The sequence below is a fragment of the Leucoraja erinacea genome, chromosome 2 (assembly GCF_028641065.1).
Source record: "Leucoraja erinacea ecotype New England chromosome 2, Leri_hhj_1, whole genome shotgun sequence".
Classification (NCBI taxonomy): domain Eukaryota; kingdom Metazoa; phylum Chordata; class Chondrichthyes; order Rajiformes; family Rajidae; genus Leucoraja; species Leucoraja erinaceus.
The window spans coordinates 40,926,985-40,948,441 of NC_073378.1; the positions used below are offsets into that span (position 1 = coordinate 40,926,985).

At 42.1% G+C, this 21,457-nt stretch overlaps 2 protein-coding genes across 5 annotated transcripts in view; one reads left to right on the forward strand and one right to left on the reverse strand.

The window, feature by feature from the left end:
• The window catches only part of LOC129709254 (protein DBF4 homolog A-like), a 69,690-nt gene extending 59,215 nt beyond the window's left edge, over positions 1-10,475 (reverse strand). Inside the window, exon 1 of one of the 2 annotated variants that reach the window (XM_055655510.1) lies at positions 10,167-10,475. The gene's annotated coding sequence lies outside the window, so the exon portion shown is untranslated. The remainder of the gene's footprint in view (positions 1-10,166) is intronic. The other variant, XM_055655501.1, reaches the window with a different exon arrangement.
• Positions 10,476-11,023: 548 nt separating this feature from the next.
• Positions 11,024-21,457, forward strand: part of slc25a40 (solute carrier family 25 member 40) — a 61,355-nt gene continuing 50,921 nt past the window's right edge. For 2 of the 3 annotated variants that reach the window (XM_055655590.1, XM_055655574.1), the window contains exons 1-4: positions 11,024-11,096; positions 15,577-15,684; positions 18,812-18,871; positions 19,252-19,358. In XM_055655590.1, coding sequence (XP_055511565.1) covers positions 15,588-15,684; positions 18,812-18,871; positions 19,252-19,358 — 264 coding nt within the window. In that variant the 5' untranslated portion in view covers positions 11,024-11,096; positions 15,577-15,587. Of the gene's footprint in view, positions 11,097-13,459; positions 13,559-15,576; positions 15,685-18,811; positions 18,872-19,251; positions 19,359-21,457 lie in introns of those variants that run through there. The other variant, XM_055655581.1, reaches the window with a different exon arrangement.

The window sequence follows — 21,457 nt, forward strand, 5'->3', positions numbered from 1 at the left end:
TCGGTGGGCCGAAGGGCCTGTTTCCACGCTATATCTCTAAACTAAACATTTTATAAATTCTGTAATTGCCTATGTGATTTCAGAATGACGTATTGCCTCTGTCGCCAGTCGAGGATATAATTATGTGGCTGCAGAACACTGGCAAGGAGTTACCAATGACCTGGTAGAAAAGTAGTTATAAAATAATTCAAGAATAAGAACCTCAAAGGTAGTAATCTTTGGGTTATTCCAGGTGGCATATGCTTTGTGAGTACAGAAATAGAGTGATGTTGCAGATGAGTGCTGAAGAGATGTCAACCAAAAGTGGGCTTTTGATTCTTGAAGCACCACATCCAATCGTAGGGTAAATTAAACTTGGATAATACAGATAAGTTGCAACTCAAAATATACTCATCCGCAGGTTTGCTTGTGCTGTTTAGGAAGGTTTGCAAAGAGGTGATATTATCTGGGACACATGACCATAAAACTTTCTTGTCTTGACTCAAAAGGGAGAAGAGCCATACTGGAAATGAAACACATAGTTTAATGATACGGTTTGAGAGAGAGCAACAAAAGTTTGAAAATGGAGAATAAATTAGTCTGACTGATGGAGGATAGTTTGCCGCCTTCAGGAGGAGGTATCCATGTCGATCTTTATCATAACGTTTCATGAGGTCATGAGTCAATGTTTCGATCTTCCAATGACACTTTCTTCTACCTTTATACCATTATGCCAATGTTTCTGGTGGGCCTGTCCAGCTGCTGTGGCACAGTGTACCCAGGGTTTATAATTGAGTCGTAAAATACATTGTGTGCAAATAATTCTATGAAGAAACCACATCAGATCAATGCTTAACTAGTTAGACCAAACAATGGGGGCAATAATATCAATTTAGACACTCGTATCCAGATGTTTGTAAGGAAGACTTCGAAAGTCAGCTAGGTTGCAAATATTTTTTTCATAAAGGTTAATAGGGTTGGCTTGCTGATCCAAGATTTAAATTTCCATGTGTGGGAAGGAACTGTAGTAACTCAGTGGGACAGGCATCATCTCCAGATAGAAGGAATGGGGAAGTTTCGGGTCAAGGCCCTTCTTCAAATTCCCATCCCTAATTGTCCTTGAGAAGAACGAGCGAGCTGCAATCCATGTGGAGTGGGCACAACTGTTATGCTCTTAGGAAGTGTTTTCCTAGATTTTGACTCGGCAACAATGAAGAAATGGCAATATATTTCCAAGACAGGTTGATGGGCGATTTGGAGTGCAATTTACAGGTGGCACCGTTCATATGCTTATATTGCCTTGGTTCTTCTTGGTGGTAGAGGTATGGGAAGGTGTTGTCTTGGAATGTTTGTGAAATGCTGCAGTGCATCCCATAGAAGGTACAAATTGCTGTTACTGGGCGGCATTGGGGGAAAGAGTGAATGGGTGCCCATTATGTGGTTACCACCCCTAGTTCTGAGGTTATAATTGATGGAAAGTCATTGATGAAACAACTGGAGATGGTTGAGCCAAGGACATTACCCTGAGCAGGGCTCGAAATTAAATGTTGCCCGGGTGCCAATGGCCATCTAAAGTCCCACCTGGCAACCTAAAAGCCGTGGCATTTTGCCCGGTTTGGCAAACACCTGCCCTTCAAATCTGAGCGGGTCCACCTCTCTATCTCTCTCTCTCTATCACTCTCCGTCTCCGCCCGCCATCCGTGTCCGGGCCTCTGCTCTCTGGCGGCACCTCATTCGCCGGAACAGCCGGCGGGCCGCCTTGCACATGCGCACTGCCACGGCCTGCACATGCACACAACCACAGCCAGCACTACACATGTGCACAATCATCGGCTACCCTGCACATGTGCACTGCCACGGCAACTGGTCGGCGCCGGGCACTTTCTCCCTCCCTTTGCATTGTAGGAAATCTGGCCGCCATTGCTGTCCTTGCCGCGACCGCTGAAAAGCAATGCAGAATCACTCCCTGGATCTGGAGTAACTCCCTGGAGTAACTCTTGCTTCTTGGAATTTAAACTGGAGGTGTTGGAGGGTCCATCATCAAACTCCAAACTAAACAATAACAGACTATTGCACTTTATCTGTTTATTTATTGTGTATATATATGGTCTATGGTATATAGACACACTGAACTTTTATCTCCTGTTCTGTATTATGTTTACATATTCTGTTGTGCTGCAGCAAGCAAGAATTTCATTGTCCTATCTGGTACACATGACAATAAAACTATCGACTCTTTCCTCTTGACATGGACTTAAGCAAAAAAGAGCTGCCTTCAATTTAGCTGTGTCTGGTTGGGTAACTATGGTAGGGTGAAGACTATTCAATGCATTAATTGTGCGGGGGAACTCCATGGAGCAGCCGGCATCTCTGGATAGAAGAAATTGGGTGACGTTTCGGGTAGAGACCCTTCTTTAGACTCCCTCTGGTTTTAGTGTTTTTAGTTTAATTTAAGGATACAGCATGGAAACAGGCCCTACGGCCCACAAAGACAACGCAGACCACCTGTACACTAGTTCTATCCCACACATTAGCGCTGTAAGTCAAGAGTGTTTTATTCTCTCACGTCCCAGTTAGAACAATGAAATCCTTACTTGCAGCAGCACAACAGAATATGTAAACATAGTACTCTGTAAACGATGTTATAAATGAGAAAACAAAACAGTGTATATTTTTAATATATATACACACACACACACGTGTGTGTGTGTGTGTAATATATATACCCACACACACATACACACAATTTCCTTCCTGGGATTAATAAAGTTCTATTGTATAGTAATGTGTGTGGAGGAAGGAACTGCAGATGCTGGTTTAAACTGAAGATAGACACAAAAAGATGGAGTAACTCAACAGGTCAGACAGAATATCTGGACAAAAGGAAAATATTACGTTTTGGGTTGGGTCTGAAATAGGTTCCTGCACACCTTTGAAATGTGGAAGGAAACAAGAGCACCCGGAGAAAACCCATGCGATCAAAGGGAAAAGGAGCAAACTCCATACAGACAGTACCTATATTCGGGATCAATATGGCACTTTTATGCAGCAACTTTACGGCCAATGTACTGCCCCATAGTCTTGAACTGAATTGAAACATACAGTAGCTGTAAAGGGGGACATAGCGTGAATTAGAGATTTGACTGAAAATGGATAGTTTTTTTTTAGTAACCAAAGTTATCAACGTATGATTTTTGTGTGTTGGAAAACAAAATATAGTGGCACAGCTGGTAGACTTGCCGCCTCACAAGCCAGAGATTTGTGTTCGAGCCTGTCCTCGGGCACTGTCTGTGTTGAATTTGCCCATTCTCTCTGCAAGCGTGTGGGTTTCCTCTCACATCCCAAAGACTTTGTAGGTTAACCTGTCTCTGTAAAATTCCCCCTAAAATAGCCTAACATACTTAGTTGAAGCAATCCACTTTTAGTTCAAAGTGGTGGCTGACCCTCACCCTCTCACAGCAACTGACCACGAGAAAAAATGCAATCTTAGTTGTGATGGCCAAATCCCAGAAGTCATATTTTTAAACATGTTGCATTTAAAATCCAGCTCCAACACAGCATATGCACAGGACCAAGATACAGATTAAATATTAACTAATGTGCAATTAAGATTGGGTGAATTTAGTCACACCCATATTTATTCTTTAGATCATGTCAATGCCTAAAAATAAATCTGCTGTGCTCATGGATATGAAAAAAAGCAAATTCAGATTGTTTATTCACTCAGATGTTTATTTTTTGTTGGATCATGCCAGTATCAGCCAGTTACAAAATAAACAAATGTTGGTTGGGAAATAAAAAACGTTAATTGTGCGTCTCAATATTCAAACCTACGGTGAAAAAGTGTAAATACTATTACAAAGAAAATGTATTGGTCTATAAATTAGGGCAAGAGTGGTTGTTGGATGGGGAATATATTTAGACTGGAGGTAAAATTCAGTGACATTTGTCAAATTATCCAATGTACCAATATTTTTTTAATACTGAATAAACAAAGTTGAGAGAAAGGTGAACCTGCAACACACATCCCTAACAGCAGTGTAGTACAGTGCCCTCCATAATGTTTGGGACAAAAAAACATCATTTATTTATTTGCCTCAACAATTTGAGATTTGTAATAGAAAAAAATCACATGTGGTGAAAGTGCACATTGTCAGACTTTAATAAAGGCCATTTTTATACATTTTAGAAACATAGAAACAGAAAATAGGTGCAGGAGTAGGCCATTCGGCCCTTCGAGCCTGCATCGCCATTGAATATGATCATGGCTGATCATCCAACTCAGTATCCTGTACCTGCCTTCTCTCCATACCCCCTGATCCCTTTAGCCACAAGGATCACATCTAACTCCTTCTTAAATATAGCCAATGAACTGGCCTCAACTACCTTCTGTAGCAGAGAATGCCATAGATTCACCACTCTCATCTCGGTCCTAAAAGACTTCCCCTTTATGCTTAAACTGTGACCCCTTGTTCTGGACTTCCCCAACATCGGGAATACTCTTCCTGCATCTAGCCTGTCCAACCCCTTAAGAATTTTGTAAGTTTCTACAAGATCCCTCCTCAATTTTGGTTTCACCATGTAGAAATTACAGCAGTGTTTATACATAGACCCCGCTTTCAGGGCACCATAATGTTTGGGACACAGCAATGTCATGTAAATGAAAGTAGTCATGTTTAGTATTTTGTTGCATATCCTTTGCATGCAATGACAGCTTGAAGTCTGCAATTCATGGGCATCATCAGTTGCTGGGTGACTTATCTGGTGACGCTCTGCCAGGCCTGTATTGCAGTCTTATTTAGCTTATGCTTGTTTTGGAAGCTAGTCCCCTTCAGTTTTCTATTCAGCATATATAAGGCATGTTCAATTGAGTTCAGACAGGATGATTGACTTGGCCACTCAAGAACTGACCATTTTTAGCTTTGAAAAACTCCTTTGTTGCTTTAGCAGTAGGTTTGGGATAATTATCTTGTGGTAGAATTTTTCAACTTCTTTAAAACTTCAACAGGTTTAAACCAATCTCTCAAAGTGTTTCCTCACAGGATTACACCTTCTCAGGTAGACAAAATTGCTGGAGAAACTCAGCGGGTGCGGCAGCATCTCTGGAGCGAAGGAAAGAGGCAAACGTTTCGGGCAAAAACCCTTCTTCAGACTGATTCTCCAGCATCGGCAATTACTTCTTGAACATTACACTGTCTCCACTGGAATCAGCCCAGTTACCACAGACTGAAAGGTTGTAAATGTAACCCAATGGTTAACAAAGTAGGGAAAGAGAAGGCAGGGTAATCAGGTCTCAGGTCCAATTTTCACTTGATCCATTTCCACTGACCTGCAACCATTTCTTCTGATTTTCAAGAAGAGCTATTTGTACTTTTTAGTGTTTTAATGGCCAAATACATTCTAATACTCAAACAATATTGACTACTTTAATATCGGAAAATAACGGGGAGAAATGAAATGAGTCAGCCTGATGACAACATACATTTGATTTTGAATGTATACATTTAGAACAAGCCAAAATAGTTATGCATGCATGATCAACAAGAAGATTTGAAATCAGAAGGAGAAACGAGGGGGAATAATCTCAATATTGAGGCAAGGCCATTCAGGAAAAAAATGAAAAGGTAGTTTTTCCTTCAATTAGGAACAATAGAAATCTGGATTTTTTTCCCCCTAAAGGCTGTAGACACTGGGAGAATTGCAGCTCTAAAGGCTAAAAATATTATCTCCTTGTAAAGTAAAAGATACAAGAAATGCAGTGCAAATAGGTGTCAAGGGTCAACAGAAATCTATAATGTTAACAATGTATAATTTCCAAAGTTTATAATCATCAACACTAAACTCAAAATGTAAGAAGTCAACAAAAGGAAACAATAGGAAAACTTTGCTGAACTGATGAAATTAGTACTGGTGGTAATCATTTGTGGTAAAATGTTTTCATTAAAATATTGATTTAATGGTGCAGTTTCAAAGGCAATGTATGAATATTAACGGAGGGAGAAGAATGCAAGGTGAAATAACCCAACATGGATTATGCCAGCATAGTTTTGTATGTGGGAGGTCGTGTCTCACAAATCCGATTGCATTGTTTTGAAGATGTGACCACAAAGATCGAGGGCAAAGCTGTAGATGTTGCATATATGTATTTCAGCAAAGGTAGGCCGGAAGATTAGATCGCATGGGATCAAAGGAGAAATTGCTGAATGGATTGAAACTCAGAGGGACAGCCAGCATCTCTGGAGAGAAGGAATGGATTATGTTTTGGGTCGAGATCCTTCTTCGAACTGTCTCGATGGGTCTCAACCCAAACCGTCACCCATTCCTTCTCTCCAGTGATGCATCTGTCCTGCTCAGTTACTCCACCAGCATTTTGTGTCTACCTTCAATTTAAACCAGCATCTGCAGTTTTTTCCCACATATGAATGGATTGAAAATTGGCTTCATAGAAAAAAGCAGAGGGTAATTGTGAAAGATGTTAAGTTGGAAAGGATGCAGAGAAGATTTGTTTTGTTGTCACCTTCTCCAAGCTAACAATTTCCTTGAAATCCATCTCTTTTGATGTCTTGTTTTCACACACTTTACCCTTCCTGATCTCTGTGTCTCTTCAGTCTGAAGAAGGATCTTGACCAAAAACGTCACCCATTCCTTCTATCCAGAGATGCTGCCTGTCCTGCTGAGTTACTCCAGCATTCTGTATCTATCTACAAGGATGTACAAGGATGTTGCCAGCACTCAAGAGTCTGAGTTATAGGGAGAGGCTGAGCAGGCTGGGACTCTATTCTCTGAAGCGCAAGAAAGCGAGGGATGATCTTAAAGATGTGTATAAAATCATAAGAATAGATCGGGTAAACGCACAGAGTCGCCTGCCCAGAGTAGGGAAATAGAGAGCCAGAGGGCATATGTTTAAGGTGAAGGGGGAAAGATATTAGGGGAATCTGAGGGGTAACTTTTTCCACACAAAGGGTGGTGGATGTATGGAACAAGCAATAACCATATAACATATAACAATTACAGCACGGAAACAGGCCATCTCGGCCCTACAAGTCCGTGCCGAACAACTTTTTTTCCCCTTAGTCCCACCTGCCTGCACTCATACCATAACCCTCCATTCCCTTCTCATCCATATGCCTATCCAATTTATTTTTAAATGATACCAATGAACCTGCCTCCACCACTTCCACTGCCTCCACCAATTAACCTGCCTCCACCAATGTATGGAGGAGGTAGCTGGGGGCAGGGACTATCACAATGTCTAAGAAGCAGTTAGACAGGTACATGGATAGGACAGGTTTAGTGGGATATGGACCAAACGCAGGCAAGTGGGACTAGTTTAGATGGGACATGTTGGTCAGTGTGAGCAGGTTGTTCCATAGGCCCCGATTCCAAACTGTATGACTCTATTTGAAGTGATAGAAGAGACTGGGAAAAGTATACACGTATACATCAGATTTATAGAAACAAAAAGCACAAAAGTAAGGAATTAGACTAAAATTTCTTAAGAGACGCGAGTATAGAACAGCTTTCGACCCACTGAGCAGCTACACTAATAACCCATCTCTTATTTGTCCCATTTTCCAAAATTTTACCACTCACTTACACATAAGGGCCAATTTGCAACAACCATTTCACATGTTTTAAGGAGATGTCCCACTTGGGTGACCTAATTGGCGAGTTTAGAAGAGTTTGAAAAAATGACATGTTGAAGACCTCCTTCGACTATGTAGACCTCCTTCAACCTCCTTTGACTATGTTGAAGACCAGCTTCGACTAGCTACGACTAACTTCGGGAAAATTGGACACCGAATAGCAGAGAGGGAAGATGACCTCCTTTGATCTCCCTTCAACTATGATTTAGACTATCTACAACTACTTTTGACAACCTACGACTAACATGCCGACCTACTATGAGTACAAAAAGTATTGAATTTTTCCATGGCGACCTTTTTTTACTCGAGGGCATTTTTTAAACATATTGAAAAAAACGCCGCAACCTAGCTAAGGCCTCGAGTACTCGAAGACCACTCTCGAGCATGAAGGAGAGTTACGAAGACCTCCTACGACCTCGTGTCCACCATGCTGTGAGCACAAGTCGAGGGCAAACTTGCCAGAACTCGCAGATTAGGTCTCCCAAGTGGGACAGGCCCTTCAGGATGTGGGAGGAAAGAGCAACACCTGGAGAAAACCCACGTGGACACAGGTGGAATGTACAAACGCTACACACACACAGCACTTGATGTCAGGACTGTGAGGGGTCATCAGCACTGTTAGCAGCTTCATTGGCTGCACCACTGTGCTACCAATAAATGCTTCATGTACAACACAGTAAAGACCTTCTATAGTTACTTGACTGATCGAAACATATGGGATTTCAGTTTTCATAAACACCAGATACACGGAGGCATATGACCATGCTACTCAAAAAGAGCTATCTAGATTAATCCCCTTTTGCAATGTTGCGGCATTAGAACTTAGAATTGTTCACTCCATTGCGAGAAGGGGAAAAGGAAATTTGCCTAGTGTTTGAAAGGTTTCATTAACGACAAATTATCTCAATTGGCTTAAGATTCAATGACCAGTCTTAAGACCATTGGCTTAAGATTCAATGAAATTGATCATGTTTATCAATGATCAGCAAATAATCGAGGCTGCATGAGTAAATTTGTGTATTTGTGGTCATAGAGCTGGGAAACAAGCCATTTGGACCAACTCATCTATGCCAAACAAGATGGTCCCTCATGCATATGCCTGGCCCCATCTCTGCAAACCTCAGGATGTATACACTTAAGGTCATGTGATAGATCATAAGTAAATGTCATATTTTTACCCGCATATACCATTTCCTCTGGCAGTTCGTTATTATATGCCCCACCCTTTATGTTAAAATGTTACCCTCAAGTCCCTTTGAAATCTTTACCCTCTCATCTTAAACCTATGCCCCTGCCTTATCCTGGGAAAAGACTGTGGCTATTCACCTTATCTATGCTCCTACTGATTTAAACATCTTTACCCTCAGCCTCCAATGCCCCAGAGTAAAAAAAAGACTCAGCCTCTCCTATAACTCAAAACATGCAGACCCAGTAATTGCCTCACAAATCTTTTTTAGACCCTCTACAGTTTAATGATATCCTTCTCATTGTAAAGCGACACAGTACTCAAATGTGGCCTTATGAACATTTCATACATCTGTAATACGACATACCAACTCCTACTCAATGCCTGGCAACGCCAAGGCAATCAAGCCAAACATCTTCTTCACCAAAGATAAGACACAATAAGTTGGAGTAACTCAGCGGGACTTTGGAGAGAACCATAGAAAATAGAAAATAGTTGCAGGAGTAGCCCATTCGGCCCTTCGAGCCTGCACCGCCATTCAATATGATCATGGCTGATCATCCAACTCAGTATCCTGTACCTGCTTCTCTTTAGCCACAAGGGCCACATCTAAATCCCTCTTAAATATAGCCAATGAACTGGCCTTAACTACCTTCTGTGTCAGAGAATTCCACAGATTAACCACTCTGTGTGAAAAATGTTTGGACGACGTTTCGAGTCGAGACCCTGCTTCACCTGTGTCACCACTTTCATGAAACCATGTTCCTATGATTTACTGTGCAAGTGCTGACCTGATTTGCCATACCAAATTAAACACAAAAGGTACGATGAGTAGCAATAAAGGTAACAGTGGACGCAGATTCAGAAGGTATGTTCACAGAATAATGTTCAAATACAATAAAAGTGCAAGGAAATGTGGGGGTGTCAGATTAAATGGATGGTGACCGGAGCTGGTACAGGCCCGCTGGGCCGACTGTCCTCCACAGGATATCATATTTCCCCGTCATCACCCTTGTCGGGTGTCAGGGGTAATGGGGAGAAAGCAGGAGAATGGGATTAGGAGCTAGAGATAGATCAGCCATAACTGAATGGCGGAGTGGACTTGATGGGCCGAATGGCCTAATTCTGCTCCTATCACATGACCTTCTGATCACTTTAAAGCAAATACCAATAAACACACATCTAAAATGCTCCTAAATGTGCGAGGGCCGGAATTGAGCGGAGGTTCTCCCGGCCATTTAAACCGAGAGACCGCGCTCGTTGTTTGGAAACCGCCGCTGCCGGCCCGAGCCCACGACTTGCTCACCCTTCTCTTCTCTTCCTCCCTCTCTGTCCCTGATGCGCCGGGCCCCTACCTCTCTGTGTCCCCTTCCCTGCAGCCGGCCTGGTCCGTGTCCGTGTCCGTGTCCGTGTCCGTGTCCTGGTCCCTGGTCGTTCCCTCCTTCACTTTTTCCACTTTTTCTCCTTTCTTTTCTTTTTCCCGCCTCTCGCGCAGGTCCTCGCCGCTGAGGCAAAACTAACCCGGCTCCCGCACTTTCCGCACAGCTGACGAACTGTGATCTCCGACGTTGTTGTTTTTTTAAATTTTAGAACAACCTCATTGGGAATAAAAATGAATGATGCATATTAACTGTATTATTAGCGCTGCCTAAAGAGGGTTTCTCCCCGGCCCCACATGACGAATGTGCCGAGTGGGTGCGAGCGTTGGTTGCGGGAGGAGATCTCGGTGGCGGCGGCGGCAGTGACAGTGACGGCGTCGCGGGGGGAAAGTCGCTTTATCTTCACCCACGTCGTGTCGTTATGGGAATAAAACTACACTCATGATGAGCCAATTTAAATGTGCGTGTGCCGAGATTAGAAACTGTGTGGAGAAGGGCGCTGCTAAAAGAAAGCGTGGGGCGTTTGAAACGGAGTAAGAGCTGCCACGCCAGGCGATAGAGGGAGGGAGAGAGAGAGGAAAAGGAGGGCGGGTCGGTCACCCCCTCACCCCGGCCGGTCGGGTCGCCCCCCCTTCCCCCGCCGGCGGGCGATGTTCAACCTCCTCTGGTAACTGCGCACTCTGGACCCGCCGCCCCTCACAACCATCTTGGCTTGTTCCAGGAGTCATTGAAAACTAACTCGGCGGCCCACGTGAAAGCAAGGGCACTCAGCTGTTGTGCAAGCTTATGACATTTTGAGTTTTCAAAACTCCACGCAACTCGTAAAATTTCTAGATCGTTCAGTGTTAATTATCTGGCTAAAGAGACGTGCCTTGATAACTGGTTCAAACGTTTCAGCAGTGAAAAGTGAGTACAGCAAACTTTCCTCAAGGTTGTTGACCGTAAACTTTTAATTACAATTAAGAATTTGCGAAATCTGTCTTGCAAAATTCTACTTGAATAATATTAATGACGTTACTTTTGTGTCTTTCTTATGAGGATACTCCATCTCACATCTATGCCTTTTAAACTCATACCTTTCAATCTTGAATAATATTAATAACGTAACGCTGATATCATATAGCTGTATTGAAATTAGTATATTTGCTTCACAGTAGTTTTAGATACAGTATTGAATGGTGTAAATGCCTTTTGTGTTCCTTATATTTCAATGAATTATATATATAGTTCTACAATCATAATTAAAATCATTGTGAATACATTGTTTCACTGAACAGAGACTAGGATACCTAGAAATGCGAAATTGAGCGTGTGATTAGGGAATGTATTATAATGAAACGTGCAAAAAGCTGGAGTAACTCAGCGGGACAGGTAGCATCTCTGGAGAGAATGAATGGGTGACCTTCTGAATAAGGGTCTCAATCCGAAATATCACCAATTATTTTTGCGTGGTAACTGCGAATTTTATCTTGGGTGTTTCGAGTGTAATAGGTGGAGCATTTCGATATTGTGAAAAAAACGTGCTCTTGCTGAGCGAGTGATCACTTCGTTCAGAACATGGCAGTTTATTACATGTACATTGTGTAGTATATGGTATATCAGGCGCTGTGTAATGTTAATTAATTATATTTTTTTGGAGCCATTTGGTGAATGATTCTTTGCACGAAGGCGAACCAATTGTTGCAACAGCTTGACTGTCCCAACGGTGTAGCAATCTACAGCTTAAAGCTAGGACTGTGGACGGGTGCTCGAATAAAACTGATTAATGATCAGGTTTTTTTTTGAGGAGGTGCATGTTTTGGAATGTTGTGAAATTTTAATCAAGCAGAAAGGAAGGAATGGGAGAGAATTTCGAAATCCGGGGCTGATTTGGAGAGTTGAAATTAGAAACATAGAAAATAAGTACAGGAGTCCTTTGAGCCAGCACCGCCATTCAATACGATCATGGCTGATCATCCAAAATCAGTACCCCGTCCTGGCCTTTACCCCCTATCCCTTGATCCCCTAGCCCTAAGAGCTAAATCTAACTCTCTTGAAAACATCCAGTGAATTGGCCTCCACTGCCTTCTGTGGCAGAGAATTCCACAGATTCACATCTCTCTGGGTGAAAACAGTCCTAAATGGCCTACCCCTTATTCTTAAACTGTAACCCCTGGTTCTGGACTCCCCCAACATCGGGAACATTTTTCCTGCATCTACCCTGTCCATCCTCTAAGAATTGTAAGATCCCCTCTCATCTTATGTCTCTCTGAAGAAAGACATTCTTGCCATAGAGGGAGTACAGAGAAGGTGCACCAGACTGATTCCTGGGATGTCAGGACTTTCATATGAAGAAAGACTGGATAGACTTGACTTGTACTCGCTAGAATTTAGAAGATTGAGGGGGTATCTTATAGAAACGTACAAAATTCTTAAGGGGTTGGACAGGCTAGATGCAGGAAGATTGTTTCCGATGTTGGGGAAGTCCAGAACAAGGGGTCACAGTTTAAGGATAAGGGGGAAATCTTTTAGAACCGAGATGAGGAAAACATTTTTCACAGAGAGTGGTGAATCTCTGGAATTCTCTGCCACAGAAGGTAGTTGAGGCCAGTTCATTGGCTATATTTAAGAGGGAGTTAGATGTGACCCTTGTGGCTAAAGGGATCAGGGGGTATGGAGAGAAGGCAGGTACAGGATACTGTTGGATGATCAGCCATGATCATATTGAATGGCAGTGCAAGCTCGAAGGGTCGAATGGCCTACTCCTGCACCTATTTTCTATCCTTCTAAATTCCAAATTCCAGTGGATTCAAGCCCAGTCAACCCATTCTTTCATCATATGTCAGTCCCGCTCAATTGGGTTCAGACCAGGTGATTAACGACCACTCAAGAATTGACAATTTTTTAGCTTTGAAAAACTCCTTTGATGCTGTATGTTTGAACTTGAGCAGATAGGATGTGTATACACTTCAGAATTCATTATGCTACTACCATCAGCAGTTGCATCATCAATTAAGATAAGTGAGCCAGTACCTTCAGCAGCCATACATGTCCAGCCATAACACCCCTACCACTGTGTTTCACAGATGAGGTGGTATGTTTTGGACCTTGGGCAGTTCCTTTTCTCCTCAATGCTCTGCTCTTGCTATCAATCTGATATAAATTAATCTTCATCTCATCTGTCCACAAGACCTTTTTCCAGAACTGAGGTTGCTCTTTTAAGTACTTCTTGGCAAACTGTAACCTGGTCATCCTATTTTTGCGGCTAACCAGTGATTTGCATCTTGCAGTGTAGCCTCTGTATTTCTGTTCATGAAGTCTTCTGCGGACAGTGGTCATTGACAAATTCGCAACTGAGTCCTGAAGAGTGTTTCTGATCTGTTGGACAGGTGTGTTGTGTATTTGGATGCTTGGAACAGACTTAAATAAGGACATGGGGGTACACTAACAAGCTTCTTTATTCCAGGACGCCACCTTGAGTCTCCCCCGCACATGCGTATGTGCACAAGACATCACATATGCTAATTATATCACATAACTAACACTCCTCCCCCTTTAACTTGGAGGCAGGCAACACCATTTCTATTACATACCTAACAAGGTGTTTGGGTATTTTTCTTTATTATAGAATTCTTCTGTCATCAGCTGTGGAGGTCTTCCTTGGCCTGCCAGTCCCTTTGCGATTAGTAAGCTCACCAGTGCTCTCTTCTTAATGTCCCGAACAGTTGATTTTGGTAAGCCTTAGGTTTGGCTGATGTCTCTAATGTCCCTGTCCCACTTAGGAAACCTGAACAGAAACCTCTGGTGGCCTTGCCTGCGACCCAAGGTTTCCATGAGGTCGCCGGAGGTTTTGGTTACTCTCCTTAATGGTCGAAAGTGGTTTCCGCGTGGTCGAGGCTTCGTCTAGGTTGCTTCGATTATTTCAACATAATCAAAACCGGCTTCGACTAAAAATAGGTTGCCGTTTGTGCCCCCACCCCTCTCCTAGCCAATTCCCGTCTCATACCTTAAGTCTCCTTTATTCAAGTGCAGGACCCTAGACTCTGAATTAACTGTCATTCTCCATTCTAATGCAGAATTCCACCATATTATGGTCACTGTTGCCCAACGGGCCTTGCACAACAAGATCGCTAACTAATCCTTCCTCATTACACAATACCCAGTCCAGGACAGTCTGTCCTTTAGTTGATTCCTCTACATATTGGTTTAAAAACACATCCCGTATACATTCCAGGAAATTCTCCGACTCAGCACTGCACCTTACCAATTTGGTTGGCCCAATCTATATGTAGATGAAAGTCAACTTTTTAACCTCAGCAGCTATTGTCAACCATGATAACTGCTGTACCTTTGCTACACACATCCCTAATTTCCAGCTTGATGCTATCCCCAACCTCCCTACTGCTGTTTGATGGTATGGATACAACTCTTACAAGCGTTTTCTGCCCTTGGCTATTTTGCAGTTCTACCCATACCAATTCTATAGCATCCAGGCTAATATCTCTCCTTGCTATTGCATTAATCTCCTCTTTAATTAGCAATGCCACCCCACCTCTCCTTTCTGTATCCTTCCTGAATATTGAATACCCCTGCATGTTTAGCTCTGAGCCTTGGTCACCCTGGAGCCATGTCTCTGTAATTCCAACTATATCATATCCCTTAATTACTAACTGCGCATTCAATTCATCCACCTTATTTCGAATGCTCATCGCGTTAAGGCACAAAGCTTTCAGGTTTGTTTTTCTTATCTCCTTTCTAGCTTTTGATTCTGTCCTCCTTTTATGGTTCCCTCTCCTTACGTTGGGTCCCATCCCCCTGCCCTGATGGTTCCCTTATCAATGGAAATAAGAAAATATAATTTCAGCTGGAGTCACATACCATAACCATATTGTTTTTTTTTTTTTTAAATTCCCTTAAGAGCAACTGGAGCAGAATAATTTCATTGGGGGGAGGGGGGGGAGGGGGGGGGGGGGGGGGGGGGGGGGGGGAGAGGGGGTGATGTGCATATGGCATGATACAGATAGCTTCCTATCAACAAGGTCACATTAATTTGCCTTTACAGTTAATGTGATGTATAACTCGGAGCTGCACCTTGCTGTTTAACTAGAAAAAAATATTTTGTGCAGGAGTAATTAGATTTTTGTTTATCTTGCTCAGCCACTTCACTGTCTGTGTGGTGACTTTGTGTGGCGCATGGGAGTTATGTTAAAGAAAATGAAAGAATCACAATTTTTTTTGTCCCCACCAGAAATACTAAACGTTTTTTGGCACGTCTTGTAATATATGAATGCCATTAATTGCAGGACATTGACATAACGATCGTAAATAATTTGCTTTCAAATGTAATATTTAAAATTGGAATTACTATTTTCTTTAAAGTATTAATTAAATATCTTGTCTACTATAGAATAAAGCAAAATGCCAGGCGCTCAGACGAACACTAGTTTGAATGGAATCACACCTACCCAACAAATGATGGCATCGTGTTCTGGTGCACTTTTGACTTCACTGATTGGTATGAACATGCCTTTTAAAAAGGAAATTGGGGAATCTTTGGGCCTTTTTCTCTGGAATTGTTACGCTATAATGCTGAGAACTATGTTCTGCACTCTTATCTTTTTCTTCCCATCTAATGTACTTTAGTTTGGCTTGATTATATTACAACAAGGAACACAGAAATACAGCACAGCAACTGTCCCTTTGGCCCCCAATGTCCACGCCAAACATGATGACAAGACCATCTCTTATACGTATACATAATCCATATCCCTCCATTCTCATGCATAAGCCCATCCAAAAGTCTTTAAATGCTTCTACCACCACCACAGCAGCATGTTCCAGGCACCCACCATCCTGTTTTAAAAATAAATTGTCCCACACATCTCCTTTAAACTTTGCCCCTCTCACCATAAAGCTATGGCCTCTAGTATTTGATTTTTCCATTCTGGGGAAAAAGGTTCTGACTGTCTACACTTTTTTTATGCCTCATTTTATGTACTTTTATGAAATCCCCCTGCAATCTCCAGCATTCCAGAGAAAACAATCGAAGTATATCCAACCTCGCCCCGTAGATAATTCTAGGCATACGGTGCATTCAGGAAGTATTCAGACCCCTTCACTTTTCCCACATTTTGTTACGTTACAGCCTTATTCTAAAATGGATTAAATTATTTTTTTTATCATCAATCTACACACAATATCCCATAATAAAAAAGTGAAAACAGGTGTTTAGAAATTTTTATAAAGTAATTAAAAATAAATAACTGAAATATCACATTTACATATGTATTCAGACCCTTTACTCAGTACCTTGTCGAGGCACCTTTGGCAGCGATCAAGTCTTCTTGGGTATGATGCTACAAGCTTGGCACACCTGTATTGGGTAATTTCTCCCATTCTTCTCTGCAGATCCTCTCAAGCTCTGTAAGGTTTGATGGGGAGCATTGATGCACAGCTATTTTCAGGTCCCTCCAGAGATGTTCGATCGGGTTCAAGTCCGGGCTCTGACTGGGCCACTCGAGGACATTCACAGACTTGTCACAAAGCCACTCCTGCGATGTCTTGGCTGTGTGCTTAGGGTCGTTGTCCTGTTGGAAGGTGAACCTCTGCCCCAGTCTGAAGCTCTGGAGCAGGTTTTTTATCGTGGATCTCTTGTACTTTGCTCCATTCATCTTTCCCTCAATCCTGACTAGTCTCCCAGTTCCTGCTGCTGAAAAGCATCCCCACAGCATGATGCCACCACCATGCTTCACCGTAGGTATGGTATTGGCTAGGTGATGGCCTGGTTTCCTCCAGACATGATGCTTGGCATTTAGGCCAAAGAGTTCAATCTTGGTTTCGTCAGACCAGAGAATCTTGTTTCTCATGGTCTGAGAGTCCTTTAGGTGCCTTTTCGCAAACTCCAAGCAGGCTGTCATTTGCCTTTTACTGAGGAGTGGCTTAGACAATAGGTGCAGGAGTAGGCCATTTGGCCCTTCGAGCCAGCACTGCCATTCAATGTGATCATGGCTGATTATCACCAATCAGTACCCCGTTCCTGCCTTCTCCCCATATCCCCTGACTCCGCTATTTTTAAGAGCCCGATCTAGCTCTCTCTTGAAAGCATCCAGAGAACCTCTGAGAATTCCACTGACTTACCACTCTCTGTGAGAAAGTGTTTCATCGTATCCATTCTAAATGGCTTACTCCTTATTCTTAAACTGAGTCCACTGCTTCTGGACTCCCCAAACATCGGGAACATGTTTCCTGCCTCTAGTGTGTCCAAGCCCTTAACAATCTAATATGTTTCAAAGAGAATCCCTCTCATCCTTCTAAACTCCAGAGTGTACAAGCCCAGCTGCTCCATTCTCTCAGCATATGACAGTCCCGCCATCCCGGGAATTAACCTTGTCACTATCTGGCCACTGGTGGAGTGATTGGTGGAGTGCTGCAGATACAATTGTCCTTCTGGAAGGTTCTCCCATCTCCACATAGGAGCTCTGTCGAGTGACCATCGGGTTCTTGGTCACCTCCCTGACCAAAGCCCTTCTGCCTGGGCAGCCAGCTCTATGAAGAGTCCTGTTGCTTCCAAAGTTCTTCCATTTAAGAATGACGGAGGCCACTGTGCTCTTCGGAACCTGCAATACTGCAGAAATTGTTTTATACCCTTCCCTAGATCTGTGTTTCGACACAATCCTGTCTCGGAGGTCTCTGCCCAATTCCTTTCTCTTCATCGCTTGGTTTTTGCTCGGACATGCACTGTCAACTAAAGACCCTTGTATAGACAGATGTGCCAAGTCATGTCCAATTAATTAATTTAGCACTGGTGGACTCCAATCAGGTTGTAGAAACATCTAATGGATAATCAATGGAAACAGGATGAACCTAAGCTCAATTTTGAGTGTCATAGCAAAGGGTCTGAATACTTATGTAACGGTGATATTTCAGTTATTTCTTTTTAATTACTTTGCAAAAATTTCTAAACACCTGTTTTTGCTTCTTAATTCTGAGGTATTGTGTGTAGATTGATGATTTAAAAGGGCTGTAACGTAACAAAATAAAAAAAGTGAAGGGGTCTAAATGCTTTCTGAATGCACTGTAATTCTGGTAATTTTCTCTGCACTCTATCCAAAGCCTCCAGACCCATCCTGTAAAGGGGCGACCAGAACTGCAAGCAACTTTCCATATGCAGCTTAATCAAAGTCCCATGAACCTGTATCATGACTTCATGACTCTAATACAATGCTCCAATCTACGAATGCAAATATGCCTCTTTACCACAATCTATGCTGTTAATTATATATTTCCCCCCTTCCATTTGACGTCCCAAAGTGCAACACCTCACAGTATGCAAACAGACCCTTCATCCCAACTTGCCCATGCCTAACAAGATGCCCCCTTAACACTAGTCCCACCTGCTTGCATAAGGCCCATATCCCTCTAAACTCAATGGGATGAGAAGGTCTTCTCTGTTCTAAGGAAATATGGCAACATATCAAGTAAACAATGGTATTGTGTAAACAGGATTTTCTGCCAAATAATTGGTTGAATATGGCTGTGAGCCTTCCCTTATTTAAATAACATCTAAAATTAGACCTTTACACTTTGAAATATGTTTAGCATTAATTAACAGGGCATACTTTGAAAATGTTCTGCTTTTTCAGTTACTCCATTTGATGTTGTGAAAATACGACTTCAAGCACAGAAGACTCCATTTCATAAAGGTGATTACTAAAATAACTGCAAGAGATATGTGACTTGAGGCAAACCAATGTGATTATTTTCCACATCAAAATATAAACTTCAAAGATCTCAGCTGGTAACCATTTGCCATTTAATTCTGTTGAGTGGCAGATGGAGGCATAATTCAATGTCTGTAACCAAAATAATATTTAAGGTAGTAAGTTGTTGAAATGTGTATTCTGCCGAGAGAATAACATTTGTCTCCATAGTTTTTTGTTTACACCAACTTCCCAATTTGATTTTTCTTTTCTGTTTGGTGTTCACTAATCCTTATTTTCACTTATTACAAATAGTCACAAAACTATCACAAATAGTTTGTGCTTGTTTTCGTTCATCATGATTTCAATTATTTAAATTCTAGGAAAATGCTTTCTGTATTGCAATGGCCTGATGGACCATTTATGTGTCTGCGAGAATGGAAATACCCGTGCTTGGTATAAAGCCCCTGGACAATTTAGAGGAACGGTGGTAAGAACCTGATTAACTTTTTGGAATTCACTTCTGAAACAGATTTGCCTGCTTGTTAATAATTACTTATTGATATGCTATTATAAATAGTTCATTTGATTTATCAGGTCCTATTTGTGCCATTGCCCTTTTTATTTTCCCGAACATATTCCCTTCCAGAGATACCAAATCACTTGGATATTATTTTGCCATTAAAGCACACAAGGGATAATTTATAGTAGTCATTACATGTACCACCAGGGGCACCCCATGATTGGCAGCCCTGCCAACAGTCTATTTATTTTCGTCTTCTTTTAAATTTTTAGTGTATGTTAAAAGTTTGTGTAAATGTTCTCTGGTTTGTTTTATGTGGGCAGAGGTCGGGGGAAACTTTTCTTGCAGTTTCTTACCTTGCCAGAGATGCGATTAATTTTTGGATCGCATCCATTGGGTACTCTGCGGCCTACCATTGATGGAGCTGGAGGCCTCCTCGGACTGAACTTGGGCCTCATCGCGGGGCGTGGACTTGCATCGGAGTCAATCCCTTGCCTGGGGTCGCTCCAACTGTGGCCTGCGGACTTTACATCAGGAGCTCGCAGTCTCCGGAGAGGCGTGGGTGTTGGGAGCTCCAATGTCGCGGAAGGTTCGACCAGCCCCGAAGTGGGGTTCGATTGTCCAGCGCGGGGGAGCTGACATTAGCTCGATGCAAAGGAAGGAGATTGAACTCTTTCGCCTTCCATCACAGAGAGGGATGTGGAGTCTCTGTGATGGATGTTTATGTTAAAATGTGTTTTGTGTGTTCCGTTGCTTTTTATTTGTATGACTGACTTGGCAAATGAAATTGTGATTTACCAGCAGCTCTTGGAATGTGGGAGAAAATGGGAGCACTCGGGGCGGGGGGGGCTCCTAATTCCTAATTCCTCAATGTAGAAATTAACAATAAATGCAACAATGGAATCTTTATCCTCAATGTGAAGATTCATTTAAGTAAAATATACTTTGTCATTTTAATTGAAATTTTCATTTTAAGCATCTAAATTTTAAAAACACAGGAAAATATTTTAGAAAAATAATTCAACATCTTTCAGAAGGCATTTGATACATTTATTTATCAACAAGATCGGAGACTACGGATTTTGGGGTAACATGGACGTCGATTGAGAATTGGCTATCATACAGCAAGCAACAGGTGGTATAAGGGAATCCCTTGGGTTGGCAGGTTGTGATTAACCTCTCTTAAAGAGACCTAGGTGTAGCTGTACACATGTTACTGAAAGACTAAATGTAGGTGCAGCAAATGATTAAGAGGGCAAATAATATGTTGGTCCTTAATGTTAGAGGATTAGAGGATTAGAATACACAAGTAAGGAAGTCGCTTTGTTAATTTGAGGGGCTTTGCATTGCACCTAGAGTATTATATGGTGTATTCCTTGCCTTGAAAACGATGCTGCAATAATATTGCAGTGTGAACTGCAGGTTCCAGGGATGGTTGGTTTACAGTAACGTTTGAGGAGGCTTGAATTGTGTGGAATGAAATAGCATCAAACAACATTCTTAACGGCATCGACAAGCAAGGTTCTAGAATTATCTTTCCCCTTTCTGATGAATCTCAGACTAGGAGACATGGTATTAAAATAGGATAGATTATTGGGGACTGAGATGAGGACGAATTTCTTCATGCAGAGGGTGGTGAATCTTTGTCATTTTCAATTGCAGACGATCATGAATGCTCAATTTAGATCAATAGATTTTTAGATATTTAAGAGAATCAAGAGATGCGGTAATAGTTTTGGAAAATGTCATTCCGTTATAGTTATTGCAGAAACAGGTTCTTCAGCCCAACTCATTCATGCCGTCACGTTGTCTGATGGAGTGAATCATGTTTGCCTGTGTTAGGTCCATATTCCTTTCCATGTACCTGTCTAAATGTATTTTAAACATTGTAATTTGCAAACCTCTACAGCTACCTCTGGCAGCTCATTCCATATACCCACCACCCTCTGTGGAACAGGTTTCCCAAGAGCCTCTAATCTTTCCCCTCTCACCCTAAACCTATGTCCTCTTGTTTATACACCCCTAACCCAGAAAAAAGTGTATCCTTGAAGTTGAAGATCTTAAAG